The 16,186-nt window shown below is 39.3% G+C and overlaps 2 protein-coding genes across 2 annotated transcripts; both read left to right on the plus strand.

Moving 5' to 3' along the window:
• The first annotated feature begins 566 nt into the window (after positions 1 to 566).
• LOC112174565 (protein KAKU4) lies at positions 567 to 11,989 on the plus strand. The gene is made up of 10 exons (XM_024312353.2): positions 567 to 969; positions 1,312 to 1,382; positions 2,306 to 2,391; positions 2,894 to 2,979; positions 3,081 to 3,202; positions 3,508 to 3,687; positions 9,869 to 10,139; positions 10,281 to 10,370; positions 11,104 to 11,191; positions 11,268 to 11,989. Exons 1-10 carry the CDS (start codon positions 723 to 725, stop codon positions 11,713 to 11,715), a joined length of 1,689 nt encoding a protein of 562 aa, XP_024168121.1. The 5' UTR covers positions 567 to 722; the 3' UTR covers positions 11,716 to 11,989.
• A 623-nt stretch (positions 11,990 to 12,612) lies between these two features.
• Positions 12,613 to 15,871, plus strand: LOC112173087 (COP9 signalosome complex subunit 5b). Its single transcript, XM_024310633.2, has 6 exons — positions 12,613 to 13,137; positions 13,644 to 13,925; positions 14,009 to 14,156; positions 14,252 to 14,334; positions 15,310 to 15,387; positions 15,501 to 15,871. The coding sequence occupies exons 1-6, from the start codon at positions 12,628 to 12,630 to the stop codon at positions 15,588 to 15,590; spliced, it is 1,191 nt and encodes a 396-aa protein (XP_024166401.1). The 5' UTR covers positions 12,613 to 12,627; the 3' UTR covers positions 15,591 to 15,871.
• Positions 15,872 to 16,186: the final 315 nt, after the last annotated feature.

Here is a 16,186-nt window from a genome sequence, read left to right on the forward strand (position 1 = left end):
ATATTTTCAAGGCACCAAGTAGTGATGCTCTTGTCAATTCTACCTCATACTAGGAGGAGGCACTTATCTTTCAAGCATTACTACATTTGTACACCAAACACACAATTTATTTGTTCTCTGTCAATTAAAATATTAAACACATTTTTAAACACACGGTCAACATTTTATAATATATATTTTCTTTATTAAAATTTTCACAAAATAATAAAAATAACTTTCTTAAATTCTTAAACAACATGTGGTAGGATTTTCTCTAGATGCTTATTGTAATCAAGGGTTTAGGCTCAATGTCCCGCTACTATATTCGACAATTTCATTAATCAAGGCTTCAGGGCAACCGCACCGGTCATTTATTCAAAAAAAAAATAAAAAATAAAAAAATAAATTCTATCACTCCTACCTTTATCTAGTATCATTGAATTTATAAAAAAAAAATCTCACCAAAACCAAAATCAAAATAAAAAATAAAAAAAAGCTGCCAATTGAAATTTGAAAAAGAAAAAAAAGCAGTGACGTGTCGTCACAATAAAAAAGGGCTGCGCTCCTCTCTAATCCATCCGCAGACAAAAAAGAAATAACCGCTAGGACAAAGCTGGGTCCGTCTCGCAACGGAATCAATCAATCCCTCCCTCCTAAAACAAACACAGAAGAAGATATGTGAGAGAAACCCAAACTCCCTTCAACCAACTCTTCGTTCTCTTTTCTCTCTCTCTCTCTCTCGCATGGCCTCCGTTTCCAGATCCCGGCGAGCCCTAGAAGCCGGATCCGGCGGCAAGATTGTCCGAACCCGACGACCCGCTCGTACCAGGACTCCCTACGAACGCCCCACCTTCACCGTCAATCCTCCTCCCGAAAACCCTAATTGGCTCGCCAGGTTCATTTACTCCCCTACTCGCTCTATTGTCAGCGGCGCCGGAAAGGTCCTCTCCTCTGTTTTCCGCTCCGATTCGTCCTCCTCTTCCTCTTCAGGTTCCAATTCGAAGCTCCTATCTTTGTTTCTGCTATGTATTTGTTACGGAAGCTAGTAGTTAGTGTTTTGAAATTTTCGGAGTGGGAATTGGTCAAGCTGTAGTGAACTTAGTTGGCTAGGTTTTACATGTTGCCAATTAGGAGGAGGAGCAATTCAAAATACTTTTTTTAATTTAATTTTATTTTTTTTGAATCTGTTTTGTTCATACTTGAGTGGTAGCGAACTTAGAATGTATGTGATGGATGTACGGCGTTTCTGTGCTGTAATAAAGCATAACGAAAGCTGCCTATCTGGCCTGGAGTTGTTCCGTTTTTTACTGGATTTTTTGTGTAATTTTTCAGAGCTTGGTAGTGACGACGAAGAAGGTGATGATGATTATGTTTCTTCTCAAGAAGATGATGCATTGAACAAGGTAAATTGATATACATTTCATTTATTCTTCTGCCTTTTGCGTATCATTGTGGTTATGATTGGGAAGTTCAGTTGGATATTTGGAAGCACTTGTGCTAGATTTTTTCAACAGTTAAAAGATACACATAGGAAATTTTTTTTTACTTTACAGTAAGCATGCACAAATGTTGAACTTTTCTGAGTGAAGTGACTGAAAGTTATAGTTGGAGTTATTTTTTCTCCCTTGCAATTTCAAATTTTTAATCTTTTGTATGATTGTGGTTTGCTACTCTGAAGATGGTTTATGTTTGTTGTACTGGTCACTACCTGAAATGCATAAACAGGGCACTTTTGGCAAGATTTATCAAAACTGCCTGCAATATCAGTGGAATAGGACAAATAACTTATTGATACTAGAAATCAGTTTTTTTTTTTTTTTTTCCCACTCACCCAGGTATTAGGGTTCAACCTCCAGTTTCTTGTCAATAGACAGTATTGGAATTCAGCATATCTTCACTTCTGTAATGAGCTCTAGCTCCTGAAAAGCGCACTTTTTAGATAATTAGTTGAGAATTAATATACTCAGGTTGCAGAAGGCATATTGTGGGGTGGTTAAGAATAAATAGCAGGTTTCTTCAAATTTCTTAGCAGCAACAAAGGGGTAACTTTAAGGTTTGTTTCAGTGGGATATCTGGGAGCTATAGGTTGTTGAAAAAACTGTTGTTACAGTTTTAGGCAACAATGATCTGATTCTTGGTTTAAACCACCTTTAGTGACCACACACTATGAACAGTACTACAATTACCAGTAGTTAAATTCTGACCTGAGCAACTTTTTCAAGTTTCTTTATACGATGCGTGAGATATACACACACACATATATGGCTTTTCTGGTTTTGTTTTCGTTTTATTACACATGCACTATTGATTTTTGTGGTTGACTTAGAGGAATGGGACATCAGAAACAGTATTCAGGCAGGGGGAAACCAAGCATGCAATTGAGCAGCTGCTGAGGCAGGAGACCTTCTCGAGGTAACACTTTCCTTGAAGCGAAACCTTGTACTTCTTAAATTTTACGTTTGGAGTTCCTTGGTTGTATCCTGCTTCATCTGTTTCAACTTTTATATTGGTCATGTGTTGTTATCTTCTATTTTTCCTGGAATAACTGTTTTTGTTTTGATATTAGTTGTATCCCTAGCTTATATTTTTACTTTTTAGTAAGAAAGAAAGTCTCCTTGATATATTTTCTACATTTTGCTCTTTAAGTTTTAGTACTCCCATGAGTGCTGTGTTCTTGAATCTCGATTTTATATGCTGAGGAACAATGTTGGTCAGAGATCTCCTTTTTTTCTTTTTTTTTAAGTTTGGTTTGATTTCAAGTTGAGGGCATGCATATTGAGGGTTTATGCTAGTTTAACGGTGCGTACTAAGTTGGTTTAAAATCTAGTCTTTTATTGAAAATATCTTAGTGTTATGCATTGTTTCTTTAGTTTCCTTTACTAATTATTTGACTTCAACTTCGCCTTTTGTCCAGGGATGAGTGTGATAAGTTAATAAAGATTATTAAATCGAGAATCGTAGGCTGTACCACCACTGAAGATGCGGAAAATTCCAGACCAAGTGAGATGCCTAACAATATAACTCGCAATATTAGTGCTTATATGTAGGACTAAAACTTGCCAGTTTACCCTATTTGACTTATGGTGTTGATCATATTGCAGATATAGATACAACTGATCTTTCTGCAACAGCTGTTTCAGAGGCCAAAAAGTGGGTGATGGAGAAGAGGTTGGGATCAGCTTCAAAATCGAAGTCGGATCATGGAACAATTCTGTTTCCACAAGTTAGTTCTTTTTCATCTGATATTATAGCATGGCTCTCTCTTTATATCTGCCTCTCTTCCCCCATGTCTGGTATTTAGTCTTAGGGTTAAAAATTCATATATACCTCCTCATGTGAAGTAGGTAATCATAAATCTGTAATCTATTATGGAAAGAAATACATATGCCACTGCCTCTCCAGTTTATGAGAAATTTGGTAGACACCAAATGTTTAGCAATTGGTGATTTCGCTATATCATTATGTTTTCTATGGAAGGAATGACAATGCCATGTTGGTTATAATTTCAAGTTGATTCTGTTGGTGCAGGGTGCTGAAGATGATGGCGGTTCCCCAGTAGATGTGGCCAAATTGTACATGCGGGCACTACCTCCATGGGCATCTCCTTCAAATCAGCATGGAGAATTGAGATCTACATCACCTCTAGGGTTGCAACTATTTAATGAAGAAACCCCATATTCAATTGGTGGAACTTCTGTCAAGTCCAAGGTAACATATGAAATTTGTAGTAGTGTATTGTTTTTGTCCCTTCGGTGTTGTGACTTGTAGGGGTATTGACACTGCAGTAGAACTCATTATTATTTGAAGTCCCCTTTACAAAGATACTAGTCTTGAGTGTTATTGATAAATGCATGTGACAATCCCTTACTACCTTTTTAGAAAAGATTGAGGTTTGAGATAGTACAAAACTTACAAGTCATATTACTTTTGGATGAATGAAGTTTTTGAAATGTGATGACGTTCTTGGAATCAGGAATAAATTTGGAATAGATTCTGGTCATGATATAGACTGGTATGTGTGACCATGAGCATAAGCCAGGCTGAGTTGCTGATTTTAGGAAGAGTGTAGTACTTGCACTGAAAGTTAAGAATGTTAATTAGTGTTTGTAGTAAATATGCACCTTTTACCCAGAACCTTGTTTCTCTTTATAGGCTTATGACTGTGCAAACAATAATAGGATGATGATGCAAAATATCACAGCAGAAAACCACAGCACATGAACACAGAATTTTATAGAGGTTCGACAAAAAACTTTGTCTACGTCCTCTGTGTGATCTCTCTTGAGAATCACTAGCACTATGGAGAATAACAACTTGATTACAAGTACTTATTGAAATCCCTATGCTAATCCCCAACCTCTTTGCTAGATCTCTCTATCACCCTTGGCTCTCCTTGCCCCTGTGTTTGTATGTTAATTGAGAACTCTCTGAGATCTCTCTTTGATCTCTTCTCTGATCTGATCTGAGGACACATTATATGAGCTCCCTGCAGCCCTATTTATAGATTATAGGTGCTGGTTACAAACATATCACATTAGGATTCCTAAAACTATTAGAACAAGGAAAGAGAGCTAGTTTTCCTATTCCTAACTAGAATAGAACTTACTTTCCAGGTCTAAATCAATAGGAATAACTCTTCCTATTCCAAAACCCATTAGGATACTAGAAGAATTCCTGTGCGCACTAATCTTCACTTACCCATCTGGTTTTGCCTTGAATCCTAATCAATCAACGAGCCAAATTCACAACAATCTCCACTTTGGTGAGTTGATACTAAACTGATTGCTGCAACCTCCAGGATATCTTGTACTTCTTGAAGTAATCCTGAAACCTTCAAGAACCTTCACCTTGGCAAAAAATCTATTTGCCTCAACGCACCTCAAGTGAGGAGGTGCTCCACCTCAATCTCAACATGCTGGAAGATCGAGTAGGTTCAAGTAACACTTGAACTCCTCCATGGCAATGGTCCTGGTCAAACAATCTGAGACATTCTCCCTTGAATGAACTTTCTCATTTGTTATCTTCCTTGAGTTGACCCAACCTTCGTTGCGATGACCACAAACATCAACGTGTGTCATTTCTGCTTGAAACACTTGATTCCTTGTCAAATTGATGACCCCATTCTTCATCACAGCTTCTTGTTGAATTCCAAACTCACTCATTAATCCATTAAGCCATAATGCCTCTACGGAAGCTTCTGTTAGTGCCATGCGATCTACTTCAGTGGTAGACAACGTCGTAGCTGATTCTTTGGTTGCTCTACAGCTCACTAAACCTTCACCACAAGTAAAAACATAACTTGTTGCAGGTCTTGTCTTGTCTATGTCTCCTGCCAAATCTGAACCCTTAGGACCAGCAATGCATGCTTGTTCTTGTTGTCTTTCAAACATAGATTCATGCTCCTTCGTGTCTCTCAAGTAATACAGAATCCACTTCACTGCTTGCCAGTGCCGTCTATCCGGATTCACCATATACTTTGACACAATGCTCAATGCTTGAGCTAAACCTGGTCTTGTGCAGATTCTAGCATAGATAAGACATCCCACTACTCTCGCATAAGACACATTCATCATCTCATTAAACTCCTTCGTAGATGATCTCTGCACACTCAACTGGAAGTGTGCTACTGGTGGAGTAGACACGGGTTCATAAAACAGCCATATTTTTCCCGCTTCTCTGTCCCTCCTTATCTTCACTCCTAGGATCTGTTGTGCAGTTTCTAGATCCTTTATGTCGAATTCCTTCCCTAGTTGTGTCTTTAACTTTGAAATTCTAGACATATCTTGACATGTAGTTAACACGTCACCTAAATAAAGTAGCAATAGTAAAACCATACTATCCTTGAACACATGATAATAAACGCAGCTATCCGCTGGTGAGATTTGGTCATAATCGACCTTTACTTTCTGCGAATACTCCTTGGCCAATACCCGAACTTTGAATCTCATGGCTTCCTCATCATGCATTCCTTCCTTTTTCCTATAAACCCACTTACAGCCAACCTGATTTCTTTCTTTGGGCTTAGGAACTGACTCCTGAACCAAGTCCTTCTGTATGGACTTCTTCATCTGTTCTAACATAGCTCCCATCCAACTTTCTTGTACATCATTTGCTATAGCTTCCTGATACGTGGTTGGATCTCCTGGACTGAAACTTAGAGCATACTTGTCCAATGCTATGCTTCTCTGGAACTCCTGCCCAAGTGACTGACGAACCGAGTCGTAGGTTCGCAGTGCTAATTGCTCCACCTGAGCTTGTTTTAATGACTGTTGTTGTTGCTCTAAGACTTCTTCCTCGATAACCCCTTTATCATGCTCCACCTGCTCAATTTGCTCCACCTGAGCTGGAGTTTCTTCCATGATCCCTTTGGTTAGAGGAACTTCGGTTGCTTTCTCTACAACATCAGTCTTCTTCTTCACCTCACTTGTCTTGACTTCATTGAACGGCATTGTCTCCTCATCAAAAATGACATGTCTACTTAGAACCCTTTTCTTGCTGACAATATCCCATAACTTGTAGCCCTCTACTCCTTTCTCAATACCAAGAAATATGCACTTGCGTGACTTTTGCCTGAGTTTGGTTTCCTCATTGTTGGAAATATGAGCATATGCGCTGCAACCAAACACCCTTAAGTTAGAATAGTCAACTGGTTCTCCAGAGGTGCACACTTGAAGTGCAAGACTTTTGATGGTGACCGATTAACCAAGTAACACGCATGGTTAACTGCATCTGCCCAAAATGTGTCCGGTAATCCTGCATGCAACCGCATGCTTCTTTCTCTCTCCAAGAGAGTTTTATTCATCCTTGTAGCAGCTCCATTTTGTTGGAGATTTTCTTTCACCATGAAGTGTCTCGTGATTCCTTCATCCTTGCAAAATTGTAAGAACATTTTCATTCTATATTCACTGCCACCGTTACTTCTCAAATACTTGATTTTTCTGCCTGTTAGATTTTCTACTTCTGTTTTCCACTCCTTAAACTTGGTGAAAACCTCGGATTTCTCCCTCATAAAGTAGACCCAAATCTTCCTCGAAAAATCATCTAAAAAAGTAACAAAGTACTTGAAGCCTCCCATAGACCTTACTGGTGCCGGGCCCCATACATCTGAGTGAATATAATCCAGCAATCCTTTGCTCTTGTTCTCACAATTTGCTAACTTGAATGCCACCTTTTGCTTCCCAAGAGTACAATCCTTGCAGAAGTTCAGTTTGCAAACACTGACACCTTCTAGCTTACCTTTCTTGTGGAGTTCCTGCATTCCTCTTTGACTCATGTGCCCAAGGCGATGGTGCCATAGCTCAGTCTTGTCTTTTACCTCAGTAGACATTGCAACTCCACCTATTATTGTAGTCCCTTGAAGCTTGTATAAGTTGTTAGGTTGAATGTCGCCCTTCATCACAACAAGTGATCCCTTGAGAACTTTGAGTCTTCCCTCTTCAGAGCGATACCTATATCCGGCCTTGTCCAAAGTATCCAAAGATATCAAGTTCTTCCTTAACTTAGGAATATATCTGACATTCTCCAGCGTTCTAACAACTCCATCATGCATTCTGATTTTCACTGATCCAATACCTATGATCCTACACGGTGAGTCATCTCCCCTAAAAACCTCTCCGCTGCTACTCTCCTCATATGTGTCGAACCATTCTCGGATTGCACACATGTGGAATGTACAACCGGTATCCAAAATCCAATTTCTGAAAGCATTGGAGCTGGCTGCTACCACAAGGAGTTCACCGTCATCTTTATCTTGTTTGATGACTACATTGGCTGTGTTTGAACTCCCTGCCATCGCCTCTACTCTCATCTTCCCTTCTCTGCAGTTTCTTTTCAAGTGGTCGGTAGCACCACATTTGAAGCAACGTTTCTTGTATTTTTCCTTGGATTTTGATGTACCCTTGTTACCAGATTTATCCTTCTTACTCGTCAACTGACCTGTCTCCTTGCCCTTGACATGAATGCCTCCTTCTTGAGAGATTTCGGTCTCCCTACTCATCTTAAAATAAGATTGAATAGCTTCAGTAATCTCACCGTACTTGAGAGAATCCTTACCGGAAACGAGTCTGGTGACGAAGTGCTCGAATGAAGCTGGTAAAGATCTTAGCAGCATAAGTGCTTTCTCCTCATCTTTATACCTCACATCCACCTTTGATAAATTGGCAACACAAATCTGAAATTTATTCAGATGATCCTGCAGATCCCCGCCTTCTTCCATCCGAAGACTATAGAGTTCGTCTTTCAAGAAGAGTTTATCCGCGTCAACCTCTCTGACATTGTCCAATGTCTTACTGCTGTCCATATTCTCACCAATATGAAGCTTACCCGCATAAACCTTCTCGAGATAATCCCAGGTCTCCTTGCTGTTCATATTCCCACCGGCACTAGCCAATACATGAACCAATACATGATCAGCAAGATGTAGCTCTATAAAGCTCCTTGCCTTCTTGTCCATCTTCTGCCAAACCTTGTCTGGCATGTTAGCTGCCTTATTCTCTATCCCGAGAATAGCCTCATACAAACCTTGTAGAATCAGGACACTTCTCATCTTCCTCTGCCATAATGTGAAGTTATCCTTCCCATTCAACATAATGGGCATCACATTGCTGCCTGCGTCTGCCTTGTCATCTGCCATCTCAGAAACACCTTGAGCCTAAGCTCTGATACCACTTTGTAGTAAATATGCACCTTTTACCCAGAACCTTGTTTCTCTTTATAGGCTTATGACTGTGCAAACAATAATAGGATGATGATGCAAAATATCACAGCAGAAAACCACAGCACACGAACACAGAATTTTATAGAGGTTCGACAAAAAACTTTGTCTACGTCCTCTGTGTGATCTCTCTTGAGAATCACTAGCACTATGGAGAATAACAACTTGATTACAAGTACTTATTGAAATCCCTATGCTAATCCCCAACCTCTTTGCTAGATCTCTCTATCACCCTTGGCACTCCTTGCCCCTGTGTTTGTATGTTAATTGAGAACTCTCTGAGATCTCTCTTTGATCTCTTCTCTGATCTGATCTGAGGACACATTATATGAGCTCCCTGCAGCCCTATTTATAGATTATAGGTGCTGGTTACAAACATATCACATTAGGATTCCTAAAACTATTAGAACAAGGAAAGAGAGCTAGTTTTCCTATTCCTAACTAGAATAGAACTTACTTTCCAGGTCTAAATCAATAGGAATAACTCTTCCTATTCCAAAACCCATTAGGATACTAGAAGAATTCCTGTGCGTACTAATCTTCACTTACCCATCTGGTTTTGCCTTGAATCCTAATCAATCAACGAGCCAAATTCACAACAGTGTTGTGTTGCTGGGCCAAGTAAGACTAAGAATTGCTTATCATGTAACTAAGGATAGCAGGTGAAGTTGTAAAGTGCAGATAGCCAAACATAGGCCTACACTGATGAAGATTGATTTTAATGGATCCTCACTAATCTCCATGTATTGAAGCAATGTTTTGGCTATCTGCACTTTACAACTTCACTTGCTATCCGTAGTTACATGATAAGCAATGTTTTGGATCCAAAAACAAGGCATTTGACAATTACATCAGGGACTTTTGGAAGAACTAAAAAAAAGTTGGTTCTTCTCAACTAAACTTGTAAACGTGGAAAGCAATTGGCGGCTCCTCATTAAATAATGTGATTTTATTAATAAACCATTGGAACCAATATTGACCTTGGACTTTATATGTATGTTTCTTTATTTCTTTTATTATTAACTGTGAGAACTATGTCTTGGCACATGTTTTCCATTTCCATGGTTCTTGTTAAATCAGGGAAACATAAACGAGGACACGTGTCTTTGTTTTTGGGATTGGTGTGTATTCTCTTTGTTGATGTTCATGTTGGTGCAATCTGAAATTTCAATGCAGCTGAAAAGGGACTCGCCTGCTACTGGGTCATGGAATATCCAGGAGGAAATACGAAGAGTGCGTACTAAGGCAACAGAAGAAATGCTAAGGTCTCTACCTTCCTCGACAATTGATTGGTCTGCATATTCTCTGGAAAACAGAAGTACCTTGAAGTCTCTGCCAGATGGAAAGCAAGAAGCTGATTTGGGAGATAAACTTAAGAATCCTAGAACAGCTGCAGGTTTAACTATGGACCCGTCTTTAGGCATAACTACAACACATAGCTCTGACGGTATGTTCCTTTTTATGGATTGAGTTATATCTGTGGTTTAAATTACAGTAATCTATTGTCATCTGTAGTTGAACTGGCCTAATTTTATAAGTGTAAAAAAGAGTAAAATGTAACTTCGATCCTCATTTATCACTCCTTCAGTTACGGAGAAGACACAAGATGTGCTGCAAAAAGGAGCTTTGACTAGTGGGACTGAACAGCCACGTGCAATTGTAGGAGAAACCATACAATGTAAGCTCCCTTGATACATTGGTTGCCATGGTTTAAAAGCCAGCATTAAGTTGTTGTTACTGTACAACTTATTAATGATGCGCTGGCATTTTGAGATGAAGGGGGACATGCTAGTCCATTTGTGCAGAAAGAATTAGATATCTTAACATGGGAAGATCTTAAATTACTATGGAATAACCAAATTCTATCTATTTCATATGAGTGGTGGCTTATCTTAAGTTGGCTCTTCAAGGTTTTTATTCAATTTTATTTTTTTTATTTGGTGTGCCATATATGTTACTGTTGATTGGTGTATCATCATATGTACAAATGCTTTAAACTCAGAAGGTAGACACTATATAGTAGAGAATATTTAATATGCCATGTGTGCAAGTAGATTTTTGATACATCATTATTCATTTGGATACAGATCAGTTTAGAGGTTCAGGTAGCTTTGATGATGCAGTTGTCTGTATCCCATATACACTCAAGTTAGTAGTTGGCAATCTCTAAACTGTACTGTTAACTATACTTGGGATATTGTAGGCACTGCTTGTTGCTTAGTCCTTGCATAGAACTGGTGTAATCATTGTCTTGTCATGTTCCATTCTACCTTGCTGGAATGTCAGATTGTTTGTTTGGTTTTTTTTTTTTTTCCTTCTCTCATATAGGAAATGCTTGTTGTATAAAACTCCGGCTACATGCTTTCCTGTGTATACATGAGTTCCCAATTTTTATACATTGTTTGTTCCAGATTCAAAGGTGCATGACCAAACCTTTTCAACAACGGCAAAAGAAGTGACTGTTCATACCACTAATGGCTTCCCTTCTTCAGCACCGAGGTTAGTGTTTGTTGACCTAATTGCTTTAGGGCTGCATTGTCCATTAATCTTATTGAATTTGTTTTCTATATTTCAGTTTGTCTACCCAATTGGGTAGAGAGGAAACCACACTGGTAAATGGAGAAATAAATCAGGTCAGTTCAAGTCATGAGAAGATAGTTACAAATCTCCTGGTGGAGGAAACCTATGAGCTTGAGAAGGAAACTACCATCGACCTCTCCAAGAATAATGAAAATGATATTGATGGCACAAATGGCCCTGATTCTATGCCTTTGAATGAAGCCAGTGTCAAGGTCCCAGATGTGAATGAAAATGATAATGATGGCACAAAGGAAAATGACAGTGCTCCAAGTGGCTCCCAAAACAGTTCAAGTATGCCTGATGAGTTATCACAGGAGCTGACCCAGCCTCAGCCGAAATTAAATGACACTGCGGTAGCCAAGGAAGACAGCGTTGTTGAGAAGCCGAAGAAGGCAACAAGACTCACCAGATACAACAGGAGAGGCAGGCCACGGGGTAAATGACAGCTGAAATGCGCGCCTTTGTATCTTAGTCTGTAATTTATTGTAAACTAGCCTTTGTAACCTGGCAAATTAATTGTTTTTTTGTGTTTTTTGTTCAATGTCATTGAGGTAGGAACTACTGTTGGGTATTTATGCCGCGGATCTACTGAACTTAAGTTGAACTGGAAAGCATTCTCCAGAAGTAGAATTTGATCAGTATTGTGTAATCTGAAAACCCCATTGTAGAATGGGTTTTATTTTATGTGAAAGTCCAATTCTTTGATTGGGTTTTAAATTTGTTATGCATAAGAATTTCTCTTGCTTTAGGGAAATCAACTTTTTATTAAATATATGGGAGAATTTTACATATGGTCACTCAACTATGACTCATTCGACACTTTGGTCACTTAAATTTCAAATATATCACTTTGGTCACTCAAGTATTACACTGTCATTAACAAAAGTCACTAAATGGACATTTTTTCTCACAAAGTGACTTTTGTGAATGACAGTGTAATACTTGAGTGACCAAAGTGATATATTTGAAACTTGAGTGACCAAAGTGTCGAATGAGTCATAGTTGAGTGACCAAAGTGACTATTCTTCCTAAATACATGTAGTAATAATATTCGTTTGGTCAGTAACTGATCAAGAAAATTATGCCCAACCATCATTAAATATAGATCAAAAGGTAGAAGATTATTGTGAAGTTGAGTTGCATTGTTTTCCATTGTTGATTTACATCCAATTGTAATCGAGCGTAATTTTCTTGATCAGTTACCCCAAGTGAAGAAGGATAAAAGCACTTCTTGATAAACAAAATTGTTTTTGTAACAGAATGTATCTTTTTGGGCCTTCATCGCTAGTGTATTATCCCAGTCACTCTTTTCAAAGCCCAAAAACTTATCCCAGTGACGGTCCATTACTCTAATTATGCTTTACCCTTTCTGGGCAAGGATCCACTACTTAATTACCAGACTACCCACACGAGAGAGAGAGAGAGAGAGAGAGCGACTGAGAGTGACCAGCACCATGGATGCCGAAATAGCCCAGAAAACCTGGGAGCTCGAGAACAACATAGTCCCGATGGACACGCCTCCGTCCGGCGGCGCGGTGAGGACGAAGACGGACCCGACGGCCGACGCCATATTCTACTACGACGAGGCGGCGCAGACCAAGTTCCAGCAGGAGAAGCCGTGGGTTAACGACCCCCACTTCTTCAAACGCGTCAAGATCTCCGCACTCGCGCTCCTCAAGATGGTCGTCCACGCGCGCTCCGGCGGCACCATCGAGGTCATGGGCCTGATGCAGGGCAAGACCGACGGCGACGCCATCATCGTCATGGACGCCTTTGCTTTGCCCGTTGAGGGCACCGAGACTAGGGTCAATGCCCAGGCCGATGCCTATGAGTATATGGTCGAGTATTCCCAGACTAACAAACAGGTCCGTGCTTCTTCTCCTTTTTATTTTTTATTTTTTACAAACCCTAATTGGCTCAGGCGTTTCGGAAACCCTAATTGATGGTGTGGTTGGGGAATTGCATCGTGGAATTTCTGCATTGGTTACAGTTATTACTTAATTGCTGTTGTGGTTGAGGAATTGCATCATGGAATTTCTGCATTGGTTGCGATTTAGAAACCCTAGTGCTACCCTGAAAAGCCCTAATTATGTCATTTTGGAGACATTGTATGTCTCAAAAGCTAAAGGAAAGAGCTTGCTTGTGAATGAATCACCACATTGAATATGGTGTCTATATTGCCCTAGTTACTTGTCTACTGAGATATCGAGTTGCTAGGATTCATAGTGGGACTTGTGCTAAATGTCATGCACCTAGTTTCTCAAATGATTTTAGTATAACTTGGAATAGAATTCTTCTGTTAAGAGTCCTATGTATCAGTTGTTTTACATTTTTTAAGGTTAATACATTTACAGAGTATGTTATTGTGTAGGCGGGGCGACTGGAGAATGTTGTTGGATGGTACCATTCTCACCCTGGTTATGGATGCTGGCTTTCGGGTATTGATGTTTCAACTCAGATGTTAAACCAGCAATATCAGGAGCCCTTCTTGGCTGTTGTTATTGACCCAACTCGGACTGTATCTGCTGGAAAAGTTGACATCGGTGCATTCAGGACATACCCAGAGGGATATAAGCCTCCAGATGATCCCATCTCCGAGTATCAGACCATTCCTCTTAACAAAATTGAGGACTTTGGTGTGCACTGTAAACAGGTTACTCTCCTCTCGTCTCCCAGTTCTTTAGTGAAGATTTTGGTTTGCTGTTATCTTAGCTCCATTGCCATTTGTTTCTGCAGTATTACTCTCTGGATATCACTTATTTCAAGTCTTGTCTTGACTCCCACCTCTTGGATCTGCTCTGGAACAAGTATTGGGTGAATACTCTCTCTTCCTCACCTTTGTTGGGTAATGGAGACTATGTTGCTGGACAAATTTCGGATTTAGGTACTTCCTTAGCTGTTGCAACCTACTTGAGTACCTTTTATTTTATATTTCCTGTATTGTAGCAAGTTTAAAGCTCTCTCCTTTGCATTATGCAGCTGAAAAGCTGGAGCAAGCAGAGAATCATTTGTCTCATTCCCGCTTTGGACCATTAGTAACACCCACACAACGAAAGAAGGATGTAAGTGTCTCATCTGCGTCCACTTTTTGACAAGGATAAACCTCTCTTCACATTTAAATAAATTATTACCCAATTATACTGGAAGTGCTAAAAGGAAAGTGTGTAGGAAAGGAGTGGGAGAATGGTATGGGCATTAATCGCCAACCATTCTCATATGTTTCATTCATCTAGTCATATAAAGCACAACATGACGGTCATATTAATTTCATCAAGAGAAGTTTTCAATAATTATATCATTCTATGTGTATGTTTGTAGATGTTAATGCAAACTTGAAGGGTGAGTACAACTTTTTCATAACTAAAGTTCTGATACAAACAACAAGCAAATGTGTCCTTCGTCATCACATCATCTTGTTCTCCCTTTTGATCTTTTCCTATGCTCTACCACTCTTCAGTGATTATATCATTCTATGTGTATGTTTGTAGATGTTAATGCAAACTTGAAGGGTGAATGACTTTGAATAAAACTTTTTCATAACTAAAGTTTTGATACAAACAACAAGCAAATTTTAATGTCCTTCGTCATCACATCATCTTGTTCTCCCTTTTGATCTTTTCCTATGCTTTACCCCACACACACACACACTCACTCTCAGTTCTCTCACACTTGGCTGTCCGGTCTTTTTGGAAATGATAATACGAAAGGAAATTAAATACTGCAGTTGTTTGTGTTTTTAACGTAATCGTCGCTGGATATTATGTTATATGGATGTATCCTGTTTATTTTATACATTTCACTGCCTATCACTATAGTAGCCATGCAATATTTTTCAGTCTGGTCTGTCATTTTAAGTTGGTCACACTCATGGGCCATATAGTGATTTAGATCCGTATAAATTTGCAAATGTATAGCTGGTGATTTCATTCCTTACAGGACATAGTTGTGATTAAAGGGGAAGGTTCTAACATCGTGTTACTTTTATTCACCCCATGCTTGCCCACGCTTGCTAATTTTATTGCTTTCATGAGTTGCAGGAAGAATCACAACTTGCTAAAATTACTAGGGATAGTGCTAAGATAACTGTGGAGCAGGTGCATGGTCTGATGTCACAGGTGAGCGTATAATTGAAGAGCTCAAGTGCAGAAAGTTTTCATACTAATAATTAGTTTTCATCGAATCATTTCATTTATTAACTACTTTGCTCTTTTATCTGTTTTTGCTTTAGGTTATCAAGGACATTCTTTTCAATTCCGTACAGCAATCCAACAGATCCAACACTGAACCATCTGGTCCTGAACCAATGATTGAAAGTTGATTTTAGCATTCTGGTGGCAGCAACAACTGATCCTTGATCCATTTACCTGTCTGCAGTTGAATTTTGATCCAGTCCGGGTTTCGGTTTATAGACTGATATTTGAATCCATTGTTGCTTGCTACACTTTTGTAAATCCCTGAGGCTCCCTGCGGTGTTGATGGTGATTTTATAGGGATTGCCATTTTGCTAATTCTAGAATTTATATATCTATTATGTTTGGTGCATGTTGACAAAGCTAATCGGTATTGTAAGTATGGTCTTACTAGGTTTGTTTTGCTTTACTTTAGCTGAGCTTTTTCAGTAATGGTTTGGGCAACAAGTCAGCAACCAACTTCTCTTGGTTCTCAGTTTGAGGGTCCTGTAAGGAACATCTTGGGGCACAGACCAGCAAAGCCTGCGGTAGTTTGTCCTTTTCACTTTTCAGAAGGCAAAAAGTAGAAAATGGTTCGGCTTTATAACCGAGTCGGACGAAAACTGGGTCTGATCAAAGACCGGATCACTGTTGCCATAAAACCGAACAAAATTACCAACCGAAGCATTACATGAATTTTGACATCATATTGTCACCGAGTCCCTGGTAGGCTTGTATATGGTGC

The sequence above is a fragment of the Rosa chinensis genome, chromosome 6, assembly GCF_002994745.2.
Source record: "Rosa chinensis cultivar Old Blush chromosome 6, RchiOBHm-V2, whole genome shotgun sequence".
Classification (NCBI taxonomy): Eukaryota; Viridiplantae; Streptophyta; class Magnoliopsida; order Rosales; family Rosaceae; genus Rosa; species Rosa chinensis.